The sequence below is a fragment of the Oncorhynchus kisutch genome, linkage group LG9 (genome assembly GCF_002021735.2).
Source record: "Oncorhynchus kisutch isolate 150728-3 linkage group LG9, Okis_V2, whole genome shotgun sequence".
NCBI classification, from domain to species: Eukaryota; Metazoa; Chordata; class Actinopteri; order Salmoniformes; family Salmonidae; genus Oncorhynchus; species Oncorhynchus kisutch.
In genome coordinates, this window is record NC_034182.2 from 41,537,403 (window position 1) to 41,564,596 (window position 27,194).

General features: G+C 41.6%; 2 protein-coding genes across 2 annotated transcripts; one reads left to right on the forward strand and one right to left on the reverse strand.

Annotated features, from left to right (window-relative positions):
• Window positions 1–7,544: 7,544 nt before the first annotated feature.
• On the forward strand, window positions 7,545–15,961 carry LOC109876311 (butyrophilin subfamily 1 member A1). The gene is made up of 9 exons (XM_020468743.2): window positions 7,545–7,794; window positions 8,024–8,081; window positions 9,554–9,919; window positions 10,088–10,381; window positions 10,507–10,599; window positions 10,840–10,869; window positions 11,200–11,235; window positions 11,417–11,452; window positions 11,557–15,961. Exons 1-9 carry the CDS (start codon window positions 7,747–7,749, stop codon window positions 12,222–12,224), a joined length of 1,629 nt encoding a protein of 542 aa, XP_020324332.1. The 5' UTR covers window positions 7,545–7,746; the 3' UTR covers window positions 12,225–15,961.
• A 1,480-nt stretch (window positions 15,962–17,441) lies between these two features.
• LOC109876313 (L-rhamnose-binding lectin CSL1) lies at window positions 17,442–26,853 on the reverse strand. Its single transcript, XM_020468745.2, has 13 exons — window positions 26,605–26,853; window positions 26,408–26,431; window positions 26,226–26,288; window positions 25,112–25,223; window positions 23,380–23,495; window positions 21,194–21,235; window positions 20,964–21,099; window positions 20,207–20,316; window positions 19,266–19,310; window positions 19,029–19,158; window positions 18,797–18,903; window positions 17,797–17,855; window positions 17,442–17,692 (listed from the first exon to the last, which is right to left on the reverse strand). The coding sequence occupies exons 1-12, from the start codon at window positions 26,633–26,635 to the stop codon at window positions 17,842–17,844; spliced, it is 930 nt and encodes a 309-aa protein (XP_020324334.2). The 5' UTR covers window positions 26,636–26,853; the 3' UTR covers window positions 17,442–17,692; window positions 17,797–17,841.
• Between the last annotated feature and the right edge of the window lie 341 nt (window positions 26,854–27,194).

The window sequence follows — 27,194 nt, forward strand, 5'->3', positions numbered from 1 at the left end:
CACGTCCCGCCTTCCTTTCGTCGTTCTTCCAAACCAAGCCATTCGCCCGGATGTCAAAGCTCTTGGTCCCCTCCTTGATTCTCCTCTGGTAGCTCTCCTTCTGTTTCTCCAGCACCTTGTCCTTGTTCAATCTCACCTTGATTGATAATAGAAATATATGCAATTTATGTGTCATGTTATTACAAATAGATCTCTCACATATTTCTTGGAGGGACAGAAAAATAAATTAATTAACAGCGGACAACCTCCACATCCTTCTCATCCTGTGCCTGAAGGTTGTCTTTGAAGGCGTTCTGATCTGGTTCGACAACTTCCATCACATCAAGTGGAGTTTCAGTGATTTGAAAGTATGTCATACAAAAATAGCAATAGACAAACAACACTAAGTCAATCACAAATTTGAAATACTACAGTATATCCAATAATTGTATTTACAATTGCGTTGTTCACCTCAGTCAACAGCTGCATCTCCCGTACATACAGCAGGCGATATGGTGAGTACTCAAATAAAGCGACCATTACAAAACAACGTATCAGGGCAAAATTTGAACTGTGATTCTTACCGATCATGTGCAATGGTGAAACAACTGATGGGCTTCAACTTCTACGCCACAGTCTTCACCCTCTCAAACTCCTGTCAGACTAGACAGGGTACAGACTTTTAAGCACAAGGTGACAAATTGAAATATTATGTTCTCTCTGATATGAAATCAGAATAATTTCAGATATAATAGAATGTGATTGATAAACAAAATGTTATTTCACTTACCCAGCTGTCCACATTCTTGACAATCCCATGCCAATTGACAAAAGAAGAGTTATGTTGATTGCAAACAAGATTTACATTCGCTCTCCGTTGACGTGAAAAGTTAAACTGTAATATTTGTCAACACTTCCTACCGCTCTTCTTCTTCGTCTTCTTCCTTATTCGGTGGGGTTTATCAGCGGTTGGTAGCCAACGTTATGGTGCATTACCGCCACCTACTGTACTGGAGTGTGGGCTAGAGACAAGGAGGAACTAAATCCTACCTGCCATCCCCCGTTGCTCTTAAAAAAAAATATATATATATATATATATATATTTGAGACTATTTCTAATGACGTACTACTCAATTATACTCCTTAAACTAATTTCCTGTATCCCCTTCTCGCTCATACTCGATCTATGCCCCTCTCTTTCCCTCTGATACTGCCCACACTGTGGCAATACATGCCACACGGTCTCTGTTTCCTGGCAATAATCACACTTTCCTGTTGGATCCTTCCCTATCACATTAAATTTCTTATTGAACTGGCTGTGTCCCACCCTTAATCTTGTCCCTTCCTGCCGTCCTCCCCTCCCCGACTTTCCTCTGTACTTGAAATAAATACCTGCCCTTTAGTATCTCTATTCCACTGCTCCTGCCATCTCTGCACCATCACTGTCCATATCAGATATTTTGCTTCTGCCTTTCTCATTGAAACTACAAAATCAACATCCCCACTACTAAGTGCTTGTTTACCCAGTACATCAACTGCCTCGTTCCCCTCCACCCCCACATGGGCTGAGACCCAAGTTAATTTGTATACCCATCTGTCTAATCCTGCCATGGGTTTGTAGTACCTCAACTAACCTGTACCCCTGCACACTGACTTGGTACCGGTACCCCCTGTATATAGCCTCTACACTGACTTGGTACCGGTACCCCCTGTATATAGCCTCTACACTGACTTGGTACCGGTACCCCCTGTATATAGCCTCTACACTGACTTGGTACCGGTACCCCCTGTATATAGCCTCTACACTGACTTGGTACCGGTACCCCCTGTATATAGCCTCTACACTGACTTGGTACCGGTACCCCCTGTATATAGCCTCTACACTGACTTGGTACCGGTACCCCCTGTATATAGCCTCTACACTGACTTGGTACCGGTACCCCCTGTATATAGCCTCTACACTGACTTGGTACCGGTACCCCCTGTATATAGCCTCTACACTGACTTGGTACCGGTACCCCCTGTATATAGCCTCTACACTGACTTGGTACCGGTACCCCCTGTATATAGCCTCTACACTGACTTGGTACCGGTACCCCCTGTATATAGCCTCCACATTATTATTTTATTGTGTTACTTTTTATTATTTTTTACTTTAGTTTATTTGCTAAATATTTTCTTAAAACTCTTCTTGAACTGCACTGTTGGTTAAGGGCTTGTAAGTAAGCATTTCACGGTAAGGTCTACACTTGTGGTATTCAGCATTTCACGGTAAGGTCTACACTTGATGTATTCTGCGCATGTGACAAATAAAGCTTGGTTAGATTTGTTTACTACCTGAGTTAAAGCTGGAGACTCAACAATACTGCACATGAATCAGAGCAAATGACTACTCTGTCTGGCTTGACTTTCTCCATCCACTACAAGGCCAAGAGTATGGCCATGAGCTCCACCGTATATTCAGCCAAATGAGCTGTTTATTTTTGTATTTTACCTTTATTTAACTAGGCAGGTCAATTAAGAACACATTCTTATTTACAGTGATGGCCTACCAAAACGCAAAAGGCCTCCTGCGGGGACGGGGGCTGGGATTAAAAATGTTAAAATACAATAAAAATATAGGATAAAACACACATCACGACTAGAGAGACACCACAACACTACATAAAGAGAGACCTATAAGACAACAACATAGCATGGCAGGAACACATGAAAACACAGCATGGTAGCAACACAACATGACAACAAAATCGTAGCAACACAACATGGCAGCAGCCCGACATGGTAGCAGCACAAACATGGTACAAACATTATTCGGCACAGACAACGGCACAAAGGGCAAGAAGGTAGAGACAACAATACATAACGCAAAGCAGGTGCAACAGTAAGAAAGAGTATCCATGAACCACGCGGGCTCTCTATGGTCAGGGCGTGACAAGTCTTGAGTCTTTAAATGAAGAGATGGAGATAAAACTGTCCAGTTTGAGTTTTTGTTGATGCTCGTTCTATTCGCTAGCAGCAGCAAACTGAAAAGAGGAGCGACCCAGGGATGTGTGTACTTTGGGGACCTTTAACAGAATGTGACTGGCGGAACGGGTGTTGTATGTGGAGAATGAGGGCTGCAGTAGATATCTCAGATGGGGGGAGTGAGGCCTAAGAGGGTTTTATAAATAAGCATCAACCAGTGGGTCTTGCGACAGATATACAGAGATGACCAGTTTACAGAGGAGTGTAGAATGCAGTGATGTGTCCTACAAGGAGCATTGGTGGCAAATCTGATGACCGAATGGTAAAGAACATCTAGCCGCTCGAGAGCACCCTTACCTGCCGATCTATAAATGACGTCTCCATAATCTAGCATGGGTAAAATGGTTATCTGAATCAGCGTCTGGCAGCTGGGGTGAAAGAGGAGTGATTACGATCGAGGAAACCAAGTCTAGATGTAATCTTAGCCTGCAGCTTTGATGTGTGCTGAGAGAAGGACAGTGTACCATCTAGCCAGTACTCCCAAGTACTTGCATGAGGTGACTACCTCAAGCTCTAAACCCTCAGAGGTAGCAATCACACCTGTGGGGAGAGAGGTAAAGTTGACTGAGAACACGTTCTCATTTACAGCAATGACCTGGGGAATAGTTACAGGGGGAGAGGAAGGGGGGAGGAATGAGCCAATTGTAAACTGGGGAAAATAGTATTTGTGTCACACCCTCTGCATAATGGATTCTACTCTGTCGCAACAAGTCTTTAAGTTCCAGTCTACTTGTTTTAAGCTCAATTTCTTTCTCTGTTGAATAGTTGTTTTTAACAGAGTATTCCAACATTGTACAATGATTTTCCAATTCACTGATCTTCTGATCGTCTTAATTTCTGTAAATTAGAGGGAAAAAAGTGTAGTGTTTCCTCTTAGGAAACCTTTTACAGCTAACCATACCATAGTTGAGAACCTCCACTGAGTGGTCATTTATAAAAATAAAAAAATAAACATTTAATTGGATATGAACTGAAAGATGAAATCAGAGTTGTGTAGTAAATAATTATTAAACCTCACCTTCACGTATTTTCATTGGGAAGATTTGAAATTGACCAAGAATGGAACTATGATCAGATAGAACGGCCGGTAATGTTTTTCTAAGTTCCGTTACCTATTAAAACAGTCAATTCTCGAGAAAGTCTTAAATCTAGCAGAAAATCAGGTATTGTCCTTAGTTGTGGATTATGAAATCTCCAGCAGTCATTATGATGAAGATCTTTAAGAAATGGTTTAAGTGCATTGGAAGTGTTCACTTGGGATCGATCAGAGCTATGAGAAGGTCCAGATCCATCGATCAGAGCTATGAGAAGGTCCAGATCCATCGATCAGAGCTACGAGAAGGTCCAGATCCATCGATCAGAGCTATGAGAAGGTCCAGATCCATCGATCAGAGCTATGAGAAGGTCAGATCCATCGATCAGAGCTACGAGAAGGTCCAGATCCATCGATCAGAGCTATGAGAAGGTCCAGATCCATCGATCAGAGCTATGAGAAGGTCCAGATCCATCGATCAGAGCTACGAGAAGGTCCAGATCCATCGATCAGAGCTATGAGAAGGTCCAGATCCATCGATCAGAGCTATGAGAAGGTCCAGATCCATCGATCAGAGCTATGAGAAGGTCCAGATCCATCGATCAGAGCTATGAGAAGGTCCAGATCCATCGATCAGAGCTATGAGAAGGTCCAGATCCATCGATCAGAGCTATGAGAAGGTCCAGATATATCTAGTTTAGAGCTATGATAAGGCTTCTGGTTACAGAATTGAGAAATCTTTGTCAGATTAGGAGCATGAATAGATACAAATGCTATTTTCCTTCCGTACAGAGTAGAAGGAACCTTAGTCTAAACTGACCTGAAAACACCCCAGGCTGTTTTGATGACTGAACATTTCAGCTATATTTGTAATTGATGTAACCCACAATCACCTACAGATTTGATACACATATGAAGGCCTATATTTACTCTGGATTTGACAAACAATAGATTGACTAGGATCCTTTGAAATTTTTCCAACATTATATTTGTTCCCAATTAGGTTAAATGTAGTCCAATTAATGAGCTTTTAATGTTTTCCTACTCATTTGCATAGGCTAATCATTGAGATGAATGATATTTAATATCTTAGCAGATAATGACATGACAATAACAGTAGCTGTAGATTATGTAATGAAAAGTTGAAGGGTGGTTGGTAATGGAGGACATCAGGTGGATCCACGTCTGGGTGTTGGACAGAACCCTTAGGTCCTGGAGAACAGGTAATGGAGGACATCAGGTGGATCCACGTCTGGGTGTTGGGCAGATCTCCTAGGTCCTGGAGAACAGGTAATGGAGGACATCAGTTGGATCCACGTCTGGGTGTTGGACAGAACCCTTAGGTCCTGGAGAACAGGTAATGGAGGACATCAGGTGGATCCACGTCTGGGTTTTGGGCAGAACCCCTAGGTCCTGGGGAACAGGAGCAGAGTTAAAGGGAACGGGGTAGGAGACAGAGACGTAAACAAGCAAACACACAGGTAACAGGTTGATCAGGTATGTAAAACGACAGTTATTGAATGATTTAATATACATGTTTGATTAGACATGCAATATTGTTAATAGCAGACAAAAAAGAAAGGATACCTGTCTGTAATGTCTTTATGACAGTGGGGTTGATGAGGGGTGGTCCCTGGAAAAGGTGAGAGAGGTGAAAAGGTGACCACTGGAGTCATACACCTTAACACTGCCTACCTGGCAGCGGAGGTAACTTAACTTGACCCTTGAGATTTACTATTTGGAAAAAAACCCGGGCCAGTGTTGGTACTGTTGACAGCATGACGATGCCACCAACTGCGAGGAGGCAAATGCAAATGAGTTATCTTGAGATTTTTATATTCACTTTAGCGGATGGTGACCCCCAGCTAGGAGCGAATGAGCAGCAAGGTTTCCCACGTCCCGCCTTCCTTTCGTCGTTCTTCCAAACCAAGCCATTCGCCCGGATGTCAAAGCTCTTGGTCCCCTCCTTGATTCTCCTCTGGTAGCTCTCCTTCTGTTTCTCCAGCACCTTGTCCTTGTTCAATCTCACCTTGATTGATAATAGAAATATATGCAATTTATGTGTCATGTTATTACAAATAGATCTCTCACATATTTCTTGGAGGGACAGAAAAATAAATAAATTAACAGCGGACAACCTCCACATCCTTCTCATCCTGTGCCTGAAGGTTGTCTTTGAAGGCGTTCTGATCTGGTTCGACAACTTCCATCACATCACGTGGAGTTTCAGTGATTTGAAAGTATGTCATACAAAAATAGCAATAGACAAACAACACTAAGTCAATCACAAATTTGAAATACTACAGTATATCCAATAATTGTATTTACAATTGCGTTGTTCACCTCAGTCAACAGCTGCATCTCCCGTACATACAGCAGGCGATATGGTGAGTACTCAAATAAAGCGACCATTACAAAACAACGTATCAGGGCAAAATTTGAACTGTGATTCTTACCGATCATGTGCAATGGTGAAACAACCGATGGGCTTCAACTTCTACGCCACAGTCTTCACCCTCTCAAACTCCTGTCAGACTAGACAGGGTACAGACTTTTAAGCACAAGGTGACAAATTGAAATATTATGTTCTCTCTGATATGAAATCAGAATAATTTCAGATATAATAGAATGTGATTGATAAACAAAATGTTATTTCACTTACCCAGCTGTCCACATTCTTGACAATCCCATGCCAATTGACAAAAGAAGAGTTATGTTGAGCACTTCACTCCACTACACCTTCTCCTCCGTTAAAAATCACCCTCCTGTGAGACTGGCCATCCTTGTAAGTACATGTGATTGCCTAACAAGTTCGAAGACAAGAGTCTAAGTAATTTTGCACTACTTTCTGTTTCTCTCTCCCCCATCTCTCTGTCTTTCACTCTCTTTCACCCTTTCCGTCTACCAAAGACACTTAGTTAAGGGCAGTTGGAATGACCATAATTTCTTTTTTATTTTATTTTAATTTAAACTTTATTTAACTAGGCAAATCAGTTAAGAACAAATTCTTATTTTCAATGACGGCCTAGGAACAGTGGGTTAACCCCAACAGTGGGTTAACCCCTGCTGTTCAGGGGCAGAACGACCTTGTCAGCTCAGGGATTTGAACTTGAAAAAAAACCCGAATTGAATTGAAGGTGTTATTTCACACCAGAGTTAGTCTCCGCCTATAACCTATCCGAATGTAAAATAGATGTTCATTTAATACATACTGTAGATAGAAATGGCCTATACCTCACCATTCAACTGTACAACAATATGTGCATAGTGTTACAATAGTTATTTTTTCTGATTATGAGTGAATGTTCTTTTGACGAGTGTATTTTTTTGACACTCAAAGACCCAAACGGCGTTCCATACAACATTCTATAATAAAATGGTGTTATTTGAAATTAAACGTGTCAAATAGTAATATTTGACGTGTATCTTTGTTTACAGGCAAAGACCCAAACGGCGTTCCATATCTATCTTGGTTTAGTTCTGAAAGTCTACAGTACAGTTGAACAAATTCGAAAGTGAAAGTAAAACTGCGACAACTAGGCACAGTACATGTATTGTTCTACGGTCTTGTCGGGGGAAGATCAGGTCTAGTTATTCGCATAAGTGTGATTGAGATATATGATAAAGGATTGTAATCATTATTTTCTGAACTAATATTTCCCGACTTCATTTGGATGTCGTGATTTTTCAGAGATTTTACGCACGACATGCCACCTTGCGTTATTGAAAAAAACAGCTCGAGGGCCCTGTATACAGTAAGTAGACCTTCGCTTTTAAATGTACCTCGTGGCGTAATGTGGTTTACCTTTGTCGAATTTGTAATAAACTATTGCGGAAAAACAGTATTTAAATTATTTTTGCACGACCGACCATAACCCAATCAATATATTTTAGATTGCTATTTGAAGGTTAAAGTAATATGTGCCCGCGAACGATAGGCAGGATTTCAATATAGTGACATTAACAATTTTTCATTCTTTTCAGGTTATGTGGTTGTACATATTGGCAGCTTGGGGTGTGTCTCTCTCCACTGCCACTTCTGGTGAGTAGCCAAGACTAGTAGTGGCGGTTTAAAATCTTTACTGAATTATAAAAATGAGTCAATAAAGGAACTGTAATAGACTAATTACTGTATTTGTATAGGCCTATTTGGAATCTTTTGCCGGCGCAATTCCTTCCCGTCACACCGACATATAATTATTCAATTATTGCACCCACACTGCTCGCGCGCGCCAACTATGGTCTGCGTTGCCAAGGGAAAGAACAGTAGTCAGTTCTATTTGTGACACTGATCGCGCTGAAAGTCCTGCCTCTCCCATCTCCTCATTGGTTTGTAGAAGCAGATACCCATGTCCCATCTCATTGGTTTATAGAAGCAGATATCCATGTCCCGTCTCCTCATTGGTTTATAGAAGCAGACACCCATCTGCCTTCTCCTCATTGGTTATACCCTCCTGTGTGACTGAAAGACATCAGTGGTGGTAATAAACCTTTTATGAAAGTTATTTGCCAATGAGATTTTTTTCAGTGTGATTACAATTGCACTAGAATAGTTTATTTTTATTATTTAATTGATATTTTTTGCATGTTTTAGTATTGTATTGTTAGTGCCTGCATTTTGTTTTGCATGATGTAGCAATGTAAGTTGTTGATCTGTATTATGAATATATATATAAAAAATTAAAAAAGAAAGAAAGTTATAGTTGCCAATTGCCATATAAGTCCAAAGAAGAAAAATCCTGGAAGGAGGAGAGATGACTAGAAACTATTCTGTTGACCGGTTTATGTGTGGATTAATTGTCGGAGTAGAGGACCTTGTGCATCTCAGGTAAAATAAAAACTCAACGTTCATATCCCAGGACAAATTAGCTAGCAATAGCAAGCTAGCTAAATAGGACAAATTAGCTAGCAAATGCAAGCTAGCTGACTAAATTGCCATAAATGTTTAATGCTTTTTCACCTGTCCCCAAATTAATATAATTCGTTCAGAGTTACTTTTGATATTTTAACCTGCGTGTCTTGATCTCGTTCGGTGTGGGGGGACAAAATCAATTTGCTCACGATGGCGTGCGGCCGGTTTGGGTACGGTGTTAGGCAGGGTTTATAACTTTGTGGCTGTGGTATCTAGTGACAGTTTTCTAGCTTTGCAAAGCCGCCTGATCCCGCAAGCTAATATTGATGTTGTATCTGCAGTGTGAATCAGTCTCGTATTTACAAGGCTACAGGTTTTTTTTATGGATATTACAGATTTTAAGATATCGGATCTTTGGATACCAGACCACAAATGCATTCTAGCCATAACTTTGGAATAAATGTATAATAAAAATAAAATAAATTTTGGAGGTGCCTTGAGATGTATTTGACAAAAAACAAACAACACATTTCTGAGGCTTTTAGTAATAAAAATAATAACTTTATGACGTTTGACATTTTAAACTCACCAAGTTAAAACAAAGTAAAACAGTGTAATCATAAGATGGTGATAGTTTGAAACCCTTCTCCTTCCTCTATCAGAAATGTTCACGTGTTCGGTACCCGTGGATCCGGTCTCTGCACGGTTGGGACATGTTGCCACCATGCCATGCTGGCTCACCCCTTCCATGAACGCAGAGGGCCTGGAGGTGCGTTGGTACCAGCCCAAAGATTTCGACAACCCGGTCTTGCACTACAGAGAGAGGAAGATCCAGGAAGCATCACAGCAGTCCCAATACGTGGGCCGCAGCTCCCTGGGGCTCCGGGAGGTTACATCAGAAGGGCTGAAGGGAGGGGATGTGACGTTGAAGCTGGTTAATGTCACTCTGAGAGACCAAGGGGAGTATGTGTGTTACGTCAGCAGTAACCAGGGGTATGAGATTGCCAGTGTCTTTCTCAATGTGACTGGTGAGTTCATTTAAGCAAAACATATCCAGAAATGAAATGATATCCATCATTCTTTCTCCATCATTCTTTCACAAATAGTTGAATTAGCCAAGGTTAAAAAATATATATTATTTTTTATTTGAGACTTTAATCCCCTCCTCCTTAATGTGCACTTAATCTCCTTCCCAGTGATGGGCACCCCTCCTCTCCTCTCAGCAGTCAGAACAGATGCTGACTCTGTGAATGTGAGCTGTGTTTCCCATGGATGGAAGCCAAGGCCCAGGCTACAGTGGTCAGATGGGAGGCAGACTCTGAAACCTGAGAAGCTGGACTACAGCAGTGGTGCCCATGGTCTGGTGTCTGCCCACAGCTGGGTCCTCTCTTCCTCCTCCAGTGCTCCCTGGGTATCCTGTTCTCTGGTTCTGTCTGAAGGGGAGGAGATGGAGGGAAGAGTAGACCTACGGAACCTTGCGGCTGTACCAGGTAAATAAAGATAATAACCGTGTTTCTTTCTGCTATGAGAATATGCTGATCTGGAACCTATCACAAGGTGTGTGTGTCCACCAGTTTGTTGAATTAAATAAGGGATACCTTCTTTCTACTTCCAGAGACTTCATCAGGACTGCAAACAGCTGTCATCATTTTAGCTCTACTTCTGCTCCTGTCCGTTGTCTTCATCGGTGTGCTCTACAAAAAGAGAGGTCAGGGCTATGTTTTTGGTTTTGATAGTTATACTATATATTGATAAGCATACAATGCCATGAAAATGTTAAGACTGGCTCACATTTGAACTTGAGCCTAAGAGGGTATGGAATCCTCTTTCCACCATATTTGGATTACCTACAGGAGAAAACATTAGGCAAGTCATCAAGACATCTCCTAATGCCACCTTTATCCCTCCTATGATTCGATTGAAAACTCATGTGTGTTTTGCTTTTCAGGAAACAAATCAACACATGTGCTCAAAGGAGGTAAGAAATCTATTTATCATCATCACACTTTTCAATGTCAGTGTTCATAATTTGATTTTCAATGCTTAACTTTATCACCATGTGTCCTAAATGTTGTGGTATTTTATACTGTAACTAGGCCTACATTGATCCTGTAAGAGAATACAATAAAAACTCTAAATTAGCACTACATCAAGTCAATGGACACTAAATTATAAACACTACCTATGGACCATATTCTGTGCATTTAGTCACCACATGTCTTTCTTTATCATATGGCAAATATTGATCCAAAATACTTACTGTACAGAATACATTTAACATTTTCCTACTCTCCCTGTTTTTGTGTAGATATAGTGGATATCGAGACTATGAGACAACCTGAAGGTAATCTATTTTGACATTTTCCAAAGAGAATCTGAATTTATTCTGATATTGCCTTTCTTTACATTACAAGATGCTACACTTCTAAGAGTGTATAGCAAATATTGATCCCTATTACAGAATACTTACTGTACAATATACATTTAACATTTAACATTTACACATTGTCCCTGTTTTTGTGTAGATTTAGTGGATATAGAGAATATGAGACAAGCTGGAGGTAATCTATTTTGAAATATTTCTGATACATTCTGATTATTATTATCATTATTGTTGTTATTACAGTTCATTGCCATCTCCTGAGTCTGTGTTTGTCTTCAACAGTGGATGTCACATTGGATCTCAAGACAGCTCCTCCTTATCTGACAGTTGGTTTAACTGGTAAAATTGTGAGAGACAGTAAAGATAATTCATGTCCTCCGGGTGAGCATGCTTATATACTTGGAACTCATGGTTTTACCTCGGGCAGCCATGCTTACTGGGAGGTTAGACTGGATAAGGAGAAGGTAGGTGTTAAAGAATCCTGGTGGGTTGGACTGGCAAGTGGGCTTGTTAAAAGACAAGGTGATGTACCAGCCACACCTTCCAATGGTTTCTGGTTCCTGTCCTCAGACAAAGAGAAAGGCTTACGGCTTAATATGGCCCCCGACATCCTACTTCCTGCCAATCCTAGACCTCAGATACTAGGTGTGTATTTGGACTATGACCAAGGAGTACTCTCTTTCATCAACGTAAAAGACAATAAACTGATTGTCACTGTGAGAGCCATGTTCATTGGGGAGCTGTTTCCTCTTTTTAACCCAGGTCAAGGTGACACAGCCCCTATGACGATATTAGATGCTAGCCACTATAAAACAAAACCTGTAGAAGTTTCTGTTTCTGAAAGAGAGAGTAAAGTCGCTACACCTGCTGAAGAGGCTGAGACTGATGCCCTTCTAGCTTCTAACCATAGTCGCAATCATCAGACTTCTGAATCCAAAGACTGTCTTTAAATGTCTGTAACACAATGAAAACTACAGCACTATATATTAACACATTGTTTTATGTATCTAGTGCACTTCATATTAGGGTGTGTACAGTAGTATTCTGCACTGGTCCAATTCATCATCATCTCCTTGCTCTTCTCCTTTGTCTGCAGTGCAATTGGATTTGATTTGACTACCGTGGAAACATATGATTGGTGAAAGCAGTGTAGTAGGTGGATGTAGTGGAAGGATGGATGGATATATATTGTAGATGGATGGATGTAGTAGGTAGATGGATGTGGTAGATTGATGGATGTGGTTGATGTAGTGGATGGATGGACGTAGTAGAGATATAGTAGATGGATGTAGTGGCTGGATGGATGTAGTAGCGATATAGTAGATGGATGTAGTGGATTTATGGCTGTAGTAGCGATATAGTAGATGGATGGATGTAGTAGATGGCTGGATATAGTGGATGGATGTAGTAGATGGATGGATGTACCGTAGTAGAGAGATGTAGTTGATGGATGGATGTAGTAGATGGATGTCTACATGGTGTTTGGTTTGACCATCCCCTGTTTTTCACAGCAGTGCAGAACAGGAGACGGAAAGAGAAGCTCCTTGCAATATAGCCGCTTTCTAAGGTGCTCACTATTATTATTTTAATGGTAGAGCCATCTGGTGACATTTCATTTGAAACCGTAGATTTTCCCCTGTTACAGTTTGCAATATAGAGCAATGTACTGCTCACTAGAAAATATCAGATTATACTGACTGGAATATGTGCATTTAACAACAAAAAAGAGTTGGCTCTTTTTTCAACAGCCAACTGGAAAACTTAGCCATCTTTCTAGGGCTCCATCTTTCCGACTTGAAGTTCATTGACTTAATGATTTGACCTCGTTTTTTTCCCCAAGTTCCCAGTTATCTTTGAAGCAACATGAAAATAAAAAGCGAATTATTTCAATTTACGCTCAGCTGTGAGTCGCAAGTGCTACACCAACTGATCTATTTCGTCAATCAAAGCTTGAGATTTGAAATGTAATATTGTCTGAGAGGAACAATATTGGCAGTCTAGGGCCGTAGCCAATATCCTCTGATAATGTATTAGGCCTCCTGAAAAAAATCTAATTCCTAACAGAACTGTTTTTATAATGTTAATGTAAAAATCTTCAAATCATGTTAAAAAGAAAAAAATCTGAAAAGTTGATCTCGGCATGCAATATGTTTTCTGGTTGTGGGAGTCTCACCTGGTCCAATGGTCAAACAGAAACAGTTTTCTTAGCCTGCGTTTACACTATTTGGTGTTTTGACCAATCAGACCAGGTCTGAAAAGATCTGATGAGAAAATATCTGATGTAATTGGTCGAAATACCAATTAGTGGGAAAAAATATGAATTACTGAGGATAATAGGCCACTCCTATTTGCCATAGCTGTATACCATCTATTGCATCTTGCATCTATGCCATTCGATCATCGCTCATCCATATGTGTACATATTCTTATTCCATCCCTTAACTTAGATTTGTGTGTATTAGGTAGTCGTTGTGGAATTGTCTTGGCCAGGTCGCAGTTGTAAATGAGAACTTGTTCTCAACTGGCCTACCTGGTTAAATAAAGGTGAAATAAAAAATATATTAAAAAAATTAAGTCATTGAGACATTTTACAACAAATTTAGACATTTTACAACATGTCACAATCAAATCAAATCAAATTGTATTTGTCACATGCGCCGAATACAACAGGTGTAAACCTTACAGTGACATTCTTACTTACAAGCCCTTTTTCAACAATGTTGTTTTAAGAAAAATACCCCCAAAAAACAAGAAATATAAGTAACAAATAATTAAGAACAGCAGTAAATAACAATAGTGAGGCTATATACAGGGGATATACCGGTACAGAGTCAATGTGGAGGCTATATACAGGGGATACCGGTACAGAGTCAATGTGCGGGGCACCGGTTAGTCAAGGTAATTGAGGTAATATATACATGTAGGTAGAGTTATTAAAGTGACTTATGCATAGATAATAACAGAGAGTAGCAGGGGGTAGAAGCCTCTTGAACCTAGACTTGGCGCTCCGGTACCACTTGCCGTGTGGTAGCGAAAGACAACAGTCTATGACAATTTTTAGGTCCTTCCTTTGACACCGCCTGGTTGTAAATTGACAGTTAGATTTACAGGTTATGTCGTTGTCTTTTGTTTGAATTATTTACATGTCCGCTGTGCGGGGGAAATGATAATGAAAGCGGAACTACGTAGCTAATACTGTTGTATCGGGGATCCTTATTGCAGCAACACACTTTTGGAGGGAAGGCAATCCTGCGCTGCATTAGCTAAGTTTTCATGTCATCGAGTGTAGTTCATAAAGGTTGAAGAGTGTATGTTAGGATGAAGTGTGAATTCATGCCAGGAATAATAAGTGTGAAGTTTGATTTCCTCCCTTCTGTAATAAGCAGCCAATGAGGTATTTTTCCTTCATACATGTGTTTAATCTGAACCCGTTATAACGCCGGTTATACTGTTTATGTATGTAAGCACTTCAGAGTTATACCAAGCTAATAAGTCACTCGTAAGATAAGGTTGTAAGAGTGTGCTTAACTGTATTTTTCATTTACTTTATAGTTCTCACGGAAGGTGATAATTCTGACTAAAACTACAGAATAAAACCGCCAGTTAAAATCAAGGAACGGTTGTGCTCGTGGTTACAGAAGGGAGCTACACTGGTATAGAGGTCCTTGATGGCAGGAAGCTTGGCCCCAGTGATATACTGGGCCGTTCGCACTACACTCTGTAGTGCCTTGCGGTCGGAGGCCGAGCAGTTGCCATATCAGGCAGTGATGCAACCATACTCTCGATGGTGCAACCATACTCTCGATGGTCCAGCTGTAAAACCTTTTGAGGATCTGAGGACGCATGCCCAATCTTTTTAGTCTCCTGAGGGGGAATAGGTTTTGTCGTGCCCTCTTCACGGCTGTCTTGGTGTGCTTGGACCATGTTAGTTTGTTGGTGATGTGGACACCAAGGAACTTGAAGCTCTCAACCTGCTCCACTACAGCCCCGTCTATGAGAATGGGGGCGTGCTTGGTCCTCCTTTTCCTGTAGTCCACAATCATCTCCTTAGTCTTGATCACGTTGAGGGCGAGGTTGTCCTGGCACCACACTGCCAGGTCTCTGACCTCCTCCCTTTATGCTGTCTCGTCATTGTTGGTGATCAGGCCTACCACTGTTGTGTCGTCGGCAAACTTAATGTTGGTGTTGGAGTCGTGCCTGGCCGTGCAGTCATGAGTGAACAGGGAGTACAGGAGGGGACTTGAGAACACAATCTGAACGTCTGGGAACATTTTCACGTTAGGAATATTTTTTACACATTAGTTAGGATGTTTTAATTTTTGATAGGATGTTTCCAAATATATATTTTGTGATTTTTCTTTAGTATTGACAACATTTCTAATTCCATGTATTAGCTACATTTGTATAATGTCAAGTAAAATGTAACGTGGCAGTTAAGAATGTGTTTCTCGTAAATGTAAAAAATTTATGACATTTTTTACAATGGTTTTATTTTTCAGTAATGTTGTGGTAGTGCTACTGTTTTTCCTGCATTATGTCAACATAATGTAGCAAATACTTCAGAATTTTTACACTTAATAAGTTGTCACATTTTTTTATTGTTGATTAGTAATTATGTACACTGTGCCAGTATGATATTGTAAATGACAAAAAAAAGGAATAAAAAACAAATGGCGTCATAAACAAATTCAAGTAGGTATGCCTTGTTTCATACTAGTTTGACTGAGACAGTGGTAGAGGTATAGTGAGGTAATCAGGCACACATTGTGTCTGGATATCTTACAAGTGTAGATGAATCTGGACAGCAAAACCATTTAAACCATAATTAGTGAGTGTGGATGAGTTAAGAAAATGATGGTTGTCTTATCAACAATGACAAGCCACCGAGGTCTGACAGCTTGGATGGAAAATGACTGAGGATAATGGCGGACGATATTGCCACTCCTATTTTCCAGATCTTCAATTTAAGTCTACTAGAAAGTGCGCAAAGAAAAAGTAATTCCGCTGCCTAAGAATAGGAAAGCCCCCTTTACTGGCTCAAATAGCCAACCTATCAATCTTTACTAAGGACATGCCAATGGCTTTGAGTAAAGCCAGCCTGTCTATGTATGTGGATGACTCAACACTGCACACGTCAGCTACTACAGTGACTGAAATGACTGCAACACCTAACAAAGAGCTGCAGTTAGTTTCAGAGTGGGTGGCAAGGAATAAATGAATCCTAAATATTTAAAATCATTCACTAAACCTCAACTAAATCTTGTACTAAATAATGTGGAAATTGAGCAAGTTGAGGTGACTAAACTGCTTGTAATAACCCTGGATTGTAAACTGTCATGGTCAAAACATATTGATACATATATTGATACATCAAAACATATTGATACAACAGATGGGGAGAAGTCTGTCCACAATAAAGTGCTGCTCTACCTTAACAGCACTAACAACAAGGCAGGTCCTAAAGGCTCTAGTTTTGTTGCAGGATGAACCAAACTTGTGGAGATCTACAATTTTTTTCTGAGGTCTTGGCTGATTTCTTTTGATTTTCCCATGATGTCAAGAAAAGAGGCACTGAGTTTGAAGGTATTTGAATTACATCCACAGGTACACCTCCAATTGACTCAAATTATGTCAATTAGCCTATCAGAAGCTTCTAAAGCCATGACATCATTTTCTGGAATTTTCCAAGCTGTTTAAAGGCACAATCAACTTAGTTTATGTAAACTTCTGACCCACTGGAATTGTGATACAGTGAATTATAAGTGAAATAAGTTAAATCTGTCTATAAACAATTGTTGGAACAATTACTTGTGTCATGCACAAATTAGTGGAGTGGTTGAAAAACGAGTTTTAATGAATCCAACCTAAGTGTATGTAGACTTCTGACTTCAACTGTACATATATATAGATATTTATTTTGACTCGCTAATCACACCTTTTTCGTATCTAAGGTCATAATCACTCCCAGAGCATTGAAGTGTGTAATACCAATGTAAAGTGTAATAATACCAATTGAAGTGTGTAATACCAATGCAAAGTGTAATAATACCAATTGAAGTGTGTAATACCAATGTCCATTCTGTGTAAATAGCCTTCCAGGCTAGAGTCAGGCACTACTAACATAGTGAAACATAAAAAAAAAACATTCTCTGTCTCAGAAGAAAAAGTCAATTTCTCAGCTGCCTCACATTCATTTTATTTTAATTGTAACATATCGTTTGACATCCAAATCAATAACATAGGTAGGGTTGTGTTCTCTAAAAACACTGGTCTGAAAATGAGCTGGCTACACATTAACATTCAGTCACTAGTTTACACATTGATTTATTGATTGGTTTCTTAGTTGATTTATCAGTGGTTCATCGTGTTTGATTATGGATTAAATCCAGAGTAAAAAGGGCATCCAGTCGAAGTTCTTCTGTTGAATGAAAGAAAGACAAATAAAAAGATTCAGTCAATCGTTTATCACATCAATTCATATGGGTTCATATGTAGACCAGCAGTAGAGTAGACAGGACTCACCGATGGAGGCGGACAGGAAGTGGCAGCAGCCGAGCCAGGCCATCATTACACTGTAGGGGCTGAGGTAGGTTACAGTCAGAGGGGTGTCCCCATAGTCTACAGTGGCTTCCTCTCTACTATCTCCATAGTCTAGAGTGTCTTCCTCTCTACTATCTCCATAGTCTACAGTGGCTTCCTCTCTACTATCTGCATAGTCTAGAGTGTCTTCCTCTCTACTATCTCCATAGTCTACAGTGGCTTCCTCTCTATTACCTCCATAGTCTAGAGTGGCTTCATCACCTCTCCTACATTTCAATCGTCTACAAAGCCTTCCTCTCTACGCCTCCTCTCTTTCATCTCCTCCATCCTCTTCTCTGCATCATGTTAACAGTACAGTAGCTCCCTCTCCTCTCTATCATCTCAATAGTCTACAGTAGCTTCCTCTCCATCATCTCAATAGTCTACAGTAGCTTCCTCTCCTCTCTATCATCTCAATAGTCTACAGTAGCTTCTTCATTTCCTCATCTTCTCTCCTTCCTCTTCTTGTTTCATCTCCTCTCCTTATCTTCTCTCCTTACTCTTCTTGTTTAATCTCCTCTCCTTATCTCCTCTCCTTATCTCCTCTCCTTCCTCTTCTTGTTTCATCTCCTCTCCTTATCTCCTCTCCTTCCTCTTCTTGTTTCATCTCCTCTCCTTATCTCCTCTCCTTATCTCCTCTCCTTCTCTTCTCTCCTTCCTCTTCTTGTTTCATCTCCTCTCCTTCCTATTCTTGTTTCCTCATCTCTCCTCTCCTTATTCCTGTTTCATCTCCCTCTCCTCGTCTCCAGTTCTTCTTCCTCTCCTGGTCTCCTCTCTTTCCTCACCTTCCCCTCCGTATCTCCTCCCCTCATCTCCTTCCTCTCCATCCTCTTCTCTTTCCTCTCCTCTTCTCTTTCCTCTCCTCATCTAATCCCCTTCCTCATCTCCTCTCCTTCCCTCATCTCCTTCTTCTGCACTTAGCTGATAGCTGTTTTGTACTCACAGCCTCCCAGACAGGTGTAGGAAACCTCCAGGTATTTGTAGGTTCCAAAGCAGGGGTCCCCGAAGACCGGATCAAGCCCCACAGTGCACTGACTCTTTCCCTCACACCTGCAGAGTTACACATTTATAACACAATTATAACACACAAGGGGGGATATTTGTAAACCAACTTTCAACACCACTGACATCCCCAAACTAGAGAGGAGAGATGGGGAGATGGATAGAGAAAGTACCATTGTTTGACAACGTCCAGGGTTTTGGGTTGCAGACAGTTCTGGTTGCTGAGCTCGTGTCGTCCAGCAGAACAGGTAGAGCCGTCTCTACGGCCGTAGTTAGCATGAAACACCTTTATCACACCCTTACCTACACACACACACACACAATAATTGAATTGCACCCTTACCTACACAGGGGTAAGGTTGAGGGGGGTGTTTAGGTGAGGGTGTTTGTGGGTGTAATCATGTGCTCACCACAGTCCAGGGAGCTGGTTGAGCCCTCGCAGGTGATACTGGTCTCTGAAAACACAACGCACACACACAACATCAGCCCTGCTGTCGAGACACAACGTCAGCCCTGCTGCTGAGACACAGCATCAGCCCTGCTGTTGAGACAACATCAGCCCTGCTGCTGAGACACAACATCAGCCCTGCTGCTGAGACACAGCATCAGGCCTGCTGCTGAGACACAACATCAGCCCTGCTGCTCAGACACAACATCAGCCCTGCTGTTGAGATAATGGGGGATAAGGAAAAGGATGAAGAGCAAGAAAGAGAGGTGGGAGGAGCAATCAAAGAGAGGTAGGAAGAGGAATGAAAGAGAGGTGGGAGGAGCAATCAAAGAGAGGTAGGAGGAGGAATGAAAGAGAGGTGGGAGGAGCAATCAAAGAGAGGTAGGAGGAGGAATGAAAGAGAGGAGGGAGGAGCAATCAAAGAGAGGTGGGAGGAGCAATCAAAGAGAGGTGGGAGGAGGAATGAAAGAGAGGTGGGAGGAGCAATCAAAGAGAGGTGGGAGGAGGAATGAAAGAGAGATGGGAGGAGGAATGAAAGAGAGGTGGGAGGAGGAATGAAAGAGAGGTGGGAGGAGCAATCAAAGAGAGGTGGGAGGAGGAATGAAAGAGAGGTGGGAGGAGCAATCAAAGAGAGGTGGGAGGAGCAATCAAAGAGAGATGGGAAGGAAGGAGTGATTGTGACAACACAGTATGGGGCTCCATTCATGAAAAAGTGTTGACTACTTTGTATCATGCACAAGCACATTTCCATTGACTAATTGTTCACTTTACACCCCTACACAGGTTGTTGTCCACTGTACAAGTACAATATAGGTGTCAGAAGTGGAATGTCAGTGAACAACAACCTGTGCTTGGTATCAAGTGAACAACAAGCCCATTGGACAGGAGAGGGAGAATACTGACTAGCAGGAAGGCAGATGTAGGTGACGTCCAGATATTTGTAGGTTCCGAAACAAGGGTCCGAGATGTGATTCACTCTCATGTTCACCTCACACGTCTGCTTCCCGTCACACCTGGAACAACCACAGAGCAACACCAGTAGAACCATAACAAAGCCATAACTCCAACATAGCCTGTAAAAACAGATATCTGGAGCTTGTCTGAGCGGTTGGCCTCAGAGCCCTCTGAGCCCCTGTACTTGATGCTGATTTGATCAACAAGCTCTCACAGTCTCACCGCAAAATTAGACGTTTGTCCACATTTCTCCAAACGTCAAATTTTGAAGTTGCTTTAAATGTAAGCCTACTTGATGGTAATAGTGTTGCCCCTAGTGGCGACATGGGTTAAGTTCAGCGTTTAGGGACACAAACAACTAAGATTAACTTCAGGCATTCATTCCGATTGGTTAGATGAAGGTTAAAACCAGAAAAACGACTACCCTGTTAAGTTTTGCCATGTATTAAGACTTGCCTCGGTAACTAAATGCGGATGGATGGTGCTGTGGTCTGAACAGCAGCAGTCTGTCATATAGACCTGGGTTCTAGCTCCAGGGACTTGTTTTGTTTGCACCCTAGTGGACGGTTTTGACTGAGCTTCCTGAGCACGTTCAAAAATGTCAAATTCCAACTTGAATCTGAAGTGATTTGACTTGGCTCTGCACACTATAGTGTGTGTGTGTGTGTGTGGGTGTGTGCGTGCGTGCGTGTGTGTGTGCGTGTACCTCTGTGACCAGAGTGCCAGAGTTCCTTCCTGGGAACACTTTGTGTTAGTCAGCTGACTCTGAGGTCGTCCCTGACTACAGGTCTGGCTGTCTATGCGTCCATACAGTGCTTTCTGGAGAAAGACCACCCCATCTCCTATGAGAGAGAGAGCAAGAGAAGCGGGAGCATGAGAGACTCACGAGTCAACTCAACTAAGTAAACGATTGGCACACAGAGTGTTGTTTCTTACCACATTCCAAATGCACCACACCCTCACAGGTAGTCACCTTCTCTGTGGACGACAAAAATTTGACTCATACAAACACATCACACATAGATCATATTGACAAAAAGATTCAGCATATTGCTGTGTGTGAGCATGAATGTACAGTTGAAGTCGTCAGTTTACATACACTTAGGTTGGAGTCATTAAAACTCGTTTTTCAACCACTCCACAAATGTCTTGTTAACAAACTATAGTTTTGGCAAGTCGGTTAGGACATCTGCTTTGTGCATGACAAGTAATTTTTCCAACAATTGTTTACAGACAGATTATTTCACTTATAATTCACTGTATCACAATTCCAGTGGGTCAGAAGTTTACATACACTTAGTTGACTGTGCCTTTAAACAGCTTGGAAAATTCCAGAAAATGATGTCATGGCTTTAGAAGCTTCTGATAGGCTAATTTACATCATTTGAGTCAATTGGAGGTGTACCTGTGGACGTATTTCAAGGCCTACCTTCAAACTCAGTGCCTCTTTGCTTGACATCATGGGAAAATCAATAGACATCAGCCAAGACCTCAGAAAAAAATTGTGGACGTTCACAAGTCTGGTTCATCCTTGGGAGCAATTTTCAACTTCCTGAAGATACCGCGTTCATCTGTACAAACAATAGTACGCAAGTATAAGCACCATGGGATCACGCAGCCGTTCAGGAAGGATCTCCTAGAGATTAACGTACTTTGGTGCGAAAAGTGCAAATCAATCCCAAAACATCAGCAAAGGACCTTGAGAAGATGCTGGAGGAAACAGGTACAAAGTATCTATATCCACAGTAAAACGAGTACTATATCAACATAACCTGAAATGCCGCTCAGTAGGGAAGAAGCCACTGCTCCAAAACCACCATAAAAAAAGCCAGACTACGGTTTGCAACTGCACATGGGGACAAAGATCATACTTTTTGGAGAAATGTCCTCTGGTCTGATGAAACAAAAATAGAACTGTTCGGACATAATGACCATCGTTATGTTTGGAGGAAAAAGGGGGAGGCTTGCAAGCCGAAGAACACCATCCCAACCGGGAAGCACGGGGGTGGCAGCAACATGTTGTGGGGGTGCTTTGCTGCAGGAGGGACTGGTGCACTTCACAAAATAGATGGCTTCATGAGGGATGAAAATTATGTGGATATATTGAAGCAACATCTCAAGACATCAGTCAGGAAGTTAAAGTTTGGTTGCAAATGTGTCTTCCAAATGGACTAGGACCCCAAGCATACTTCCAAAGTTGTGGCAAAATGGCTTAAGGACAACAAAGTCAAGGTATTGGAGTGGCCATCACAAAGCCCTGACCTAAATCCTATAGAACATTTGTTGGCAGAACTGAAAAAGCGTGTGCGAGCAAGGAGGCCTACAAACCTGACTCAGTTACACCAGCTCTGTGTCAGAGTCGTGTGTAGGTGGCAGGGAAGTCAGGCGCAGGAGAGTCAAATGGAGTCTTTTAATAAATGCCCACTTAACATGCTCCAAACACTAATATGTACATACATAAATAAACATGGGTACGAGGACCCGTCGCGCACCTACACAACCATAAAACAACACTTGACATAAAACAATCTCTGACAAAGACATGAGGGGAAACAGAGGGTTAAATACACAACGGGTAATGAATGGGATTGAAACCAGGTGTGTGGGAAGACAAGACAAAACCAATGGAAAATGAAAAATGGATCAATGATGGCTAGGAGACCGGTGACGTCGACCGCCGAACACCGCCCGAACAAGGAGAGGCAACGACTTCGGCAGAAGTCGTGACACTCTGTCAGGAGGAATGGGCCCAAATTCACCCAACCTATTGTGGGAAGCTTGTGGAAGGCAACCCGAAACATTTGAAGTTAAACAATTTAAAGGCAATGATACCAAATACTAATTGAGTGTATGTAAACTTCTGACCCACTGGGAAAGTGATGAAAGAAATATTAAAACTGAAATAAATCATTCTCTCTACTATTAATCTGACATTTCACATTCTTAAAATAAAGTGGCGATCCTAACTGACCTAAGCCAGGGAATTTTTACTTGGATTAAATGTCAGGAATTGTGAAAAACTGAGTTTAAATGTATTTGGCTCAGGTGTATGTAAACCTCCGGCTTCAACTGTATGTGTGTGTGAGTGTGTATGTGAGTGTGTGTGTGTGTAGGTTACTCACTGCTCTCCAGGCAGCCATAGGTAACGTCCAGGAAGATATTAGTCAGGTATGCAGAGTTACAGAGGTCACACACACTGCCGGATGTCGCCACATCACACTTCTCATTTCCATCACACCTGTATGAGCAGTAGTAATGTCACACACCTAAAACACCACCTTACTTAGGTTTTTTAAAAACATGATGTTATTTCTCTCCATTTCCCCTCTCTGTGCTATCAGTTTTAGGACCACTTTCTTTTTCAGTGCAGCTCAGTTTTTCTGTGAAGCTGTTCTTAATAAGATTCCCATCTGGCTGAACTAGGGTATTCAGACCCCTTGACTTTTTCCACATTTTGTTACGCTACGGCCTTATTCTAACGTATTAAATTGTATTTTTTCTTCTTTAATCTACACACAATATCCCATAATGACAAAGCAAAACAGATATTTCATATTTTTTCACATTTATAAGGAGAAAACCCCAGAAATATCACATTTACATAAGTATTCAGACCCTTTACTCAGTACTTTGTTGAAGCACCTTTGGCAGTGATTACAGCCTCGTATTCTTGGGTATGATGCTACAAGCTTGGCACATCTGTATTTGGGGAGTATCTACAATTCTTCCTGCAGACCTTCTCAAGCTCTGTCAGGTTGGACGGGGAGTGTCGCTGCACAGCTATTTTCAGGTCTCTCCAGAGATGTTCGATCGGGTTCAAGTCCAGGCTCTTGCTGGGCCACCCATGGACATTCAGAGACTTGTCCCGAGGCAACTCCTGCATTGTCTTGGCTTTGTGCTTAGAGCCGTTGTCCTGTTGGAAGGTGAACCTTCGCTCCAGCTCTGGAGCAGGTTTTCATCAAGGATCTCTCTGTACTTTGCTACGTTCATCTTTCCCTCGATCTTGGCTAGTCTCTCAGTGCTTGCCGCTGAAAAGCATCCCCACAGCATGATGCTGCCACCACCATGCTTCACCGTAGGGATGGTGCCAAATTTCCACCAGACATGACGCTTAGCATTCAGGCCAAAGAGTTCAATCTAGGTTTCATCAGACCAGAGAATGTTGTTTCTCATGGTCTGAGAGTATCTAAACATTATTTTAATATCTCCAAAGCAATTGCCTCTCTATGAACCACTGGCTACTTTTTCTATATCAACACACCTGCTGGTAACTCTGAACTGGTTAGGACAGCTCATGAGGTCTCCTCAGTATCTGTCGACTAGGTGTGACTCTCATGACTAAAGAGGTTTCATGCATAGCTTTTATTTCTACCCATAAGAGTAGGAGTAAATTGTATCTATTTTCAGCACTTACAACACATTTTCTACTCTGAGACGCTTTGTGGACATGGCCCGATTACTGTAAAATTGCTGGACATATTGCAACAGGACACTGAAGTTGGGAAATAAACAATGTTGTAAGCAGAACATAGCAAACATGCTTGTTATTGACTGAAGTTGTGTGCTGTGTGTGTGTGTGTGTGTGTGTGTGTGTGTGTGTGTGTGTGTGTGTGTGTGTGTGTGTGTGTGTGTGTGTGTGTGTGTGTGTGTGTGCGTGCGTGCGGGTGTCTCTGTGTGTGTGTGCGCGTGTGCCTGTGTGTGTGTGTGTGTGTGTGTGTGTGTGTGTGTGTGTGTGTGTGTGTGTGTGTGTGTGTGTGTGTGTGTGTGTGCGTGTGTCTGTGTGTGTGTGTGTGCGTGTGTCTGTGTGTGTGTGTGTGTGCGTGTGTGTGTGTGAGCATGCGTGTGTTTACAGACCTGCTAGACACACCGTTGTAGGCCTCTGTATTGGAGCAGGCTTTAGGTCTCTCGTTTGATGACAACTCAATAGTGCTGAATTTGACCCCATACACCATGATCACACCGTAATCTACACACACAAATAAAAGTTTAAATATAATAACATAATAATAATAATAATTATAGTAAATAACAACTTCACACTGGAGTTACTTTACCGCACTGGAGTTACTTTACCAGAGTTACTTAACCACACTGGATTTACTATACCACACTGGAGTTACTTTACCACACTGGAGTTACTTTACCGCACTGGAGTTACTTTACCACACTGGAGATACTTTACCACACTGGAGTTATTTTACCACACTGGAGTTATTTTACCACACTGGAGTTACTTTACCGCACTGGAGTTACTTTACCGCACTGGAGTTACTTTACCGCACTGGAGTTACTTTACCACACTGGAGTTACTTTACCACACTGGAGTTTCTTTACCAGAGTTACTTTACCACACTGGAATTACTTTACCACACTGGAGTTACTTTACCGCACTGGAGTTACTTTACCACACTGGAGTTATTTTACCACACTGGAGTTACTTTACCAGAGTTACTTTACCACACTGGAGTTACTTTACCACACTGGAGTTACTTTACCACACTGGAGTTACTTTACCAGAGTTACTTTACCAAACTGGAGTTACTTTACCAGAGTTACTTTACCACACTGGAGTTACTTTACCACACTGGAGTTACTTTACCGCACTGGAGTTACTTTACCAGAGTTACTTTACCGCACTGGAGTTACTTTACCAGAGTTACTTTACCGCACTGGAGTTACTTTACCGCACTGGAGTTACTTTACCACACTGGAGTTACTTTACCACACTGGAGTTACTTTACCACACTGGAGTTACTTTACCGCACTGGAGTTACTTTACCAGAGTTACTTTACCGCACTGGAGTTACTTTACCGCACTGGAGTTACTTTACCAGAGTTACTTTACCACACTGGAGTTACTTTACCAGAGTTACTTTACCGCACTGGAGTTACTTTACCACACTGGAGTTACTTTACCAGAGTTACTTTACCGCACTGGAGTTACTATACTACACTGGAGTTACTTTACCGCACTGGAGGCTGGGATCACCACATGTCAGGAACCTGCTCCGAATCTCTGACATTCCATAACCTGGAACAGGAAAAAAAAATGATATTTTTTCACCCTTTTATTCTCTGTCACCTCGATGAGGGTTTTGAGCCTTGAGCTACACATACCATCAGCAATCACTGTTAGATGACTAGACTTACCCAGAAAGAGGCTGGCCTGCAGTGCTGGAAGAACAGACAAGAGAATATACTCCTTATAAATGCGTCCTTTTGCTGATAAAAAAAAACAGCATACACACATAGGAGGAGCAGTGCCCCTGGAGCCCGTTAGAGGTTGAGAGGAGAAGAGAGGAAAAGGATGAAAAAACAAAGAGAAATTAGAAGAGTAAGAGACTTACCGGCGAACAAAATTGATTGTCCAAGGAGCATTCTGTCTACTTTATCAGGGATCTCTATAGGAGAGACAGCTTCTGAGTGTCTGACTGTATTGAATGGATTTGCCCACGTAGTGAGATACGAATAACAGTTGAACGCGTGAGCTGTTACTGGAACATATTCCCTCTTTACTCTGTTGACCAATCCCCCCCCCCCAAACACACATAAACACACACCTTCAGTCAATATAGAGTGAGGATGAAAGAAGGTACAAATGATTATAAAACAGGCGGGTCTAATCCTGGATGCCGATTGGTTGAAAGAGAATGTCAGACGTTATCTATTTCACAACTTCCCACGGCTGTACCCCAATCAAAATGCCTATTTACTGTTCTATCTGAGGAATCACTGTGCATCCACTGTCCCATCAACCCAGCCATTCATAAATATAATCTCCACTGTCCCATCAACCCAGCCATTCATAAATATAATCTCCACTCTTCCATCAGCCCAACCAATCATAAATATAATCTCCACTGTCCCATCAGCCCAGCCATTCATAAATACAATCTCCACTGTCCCATCAACCCAGCCATTCATAAATATAATCTCT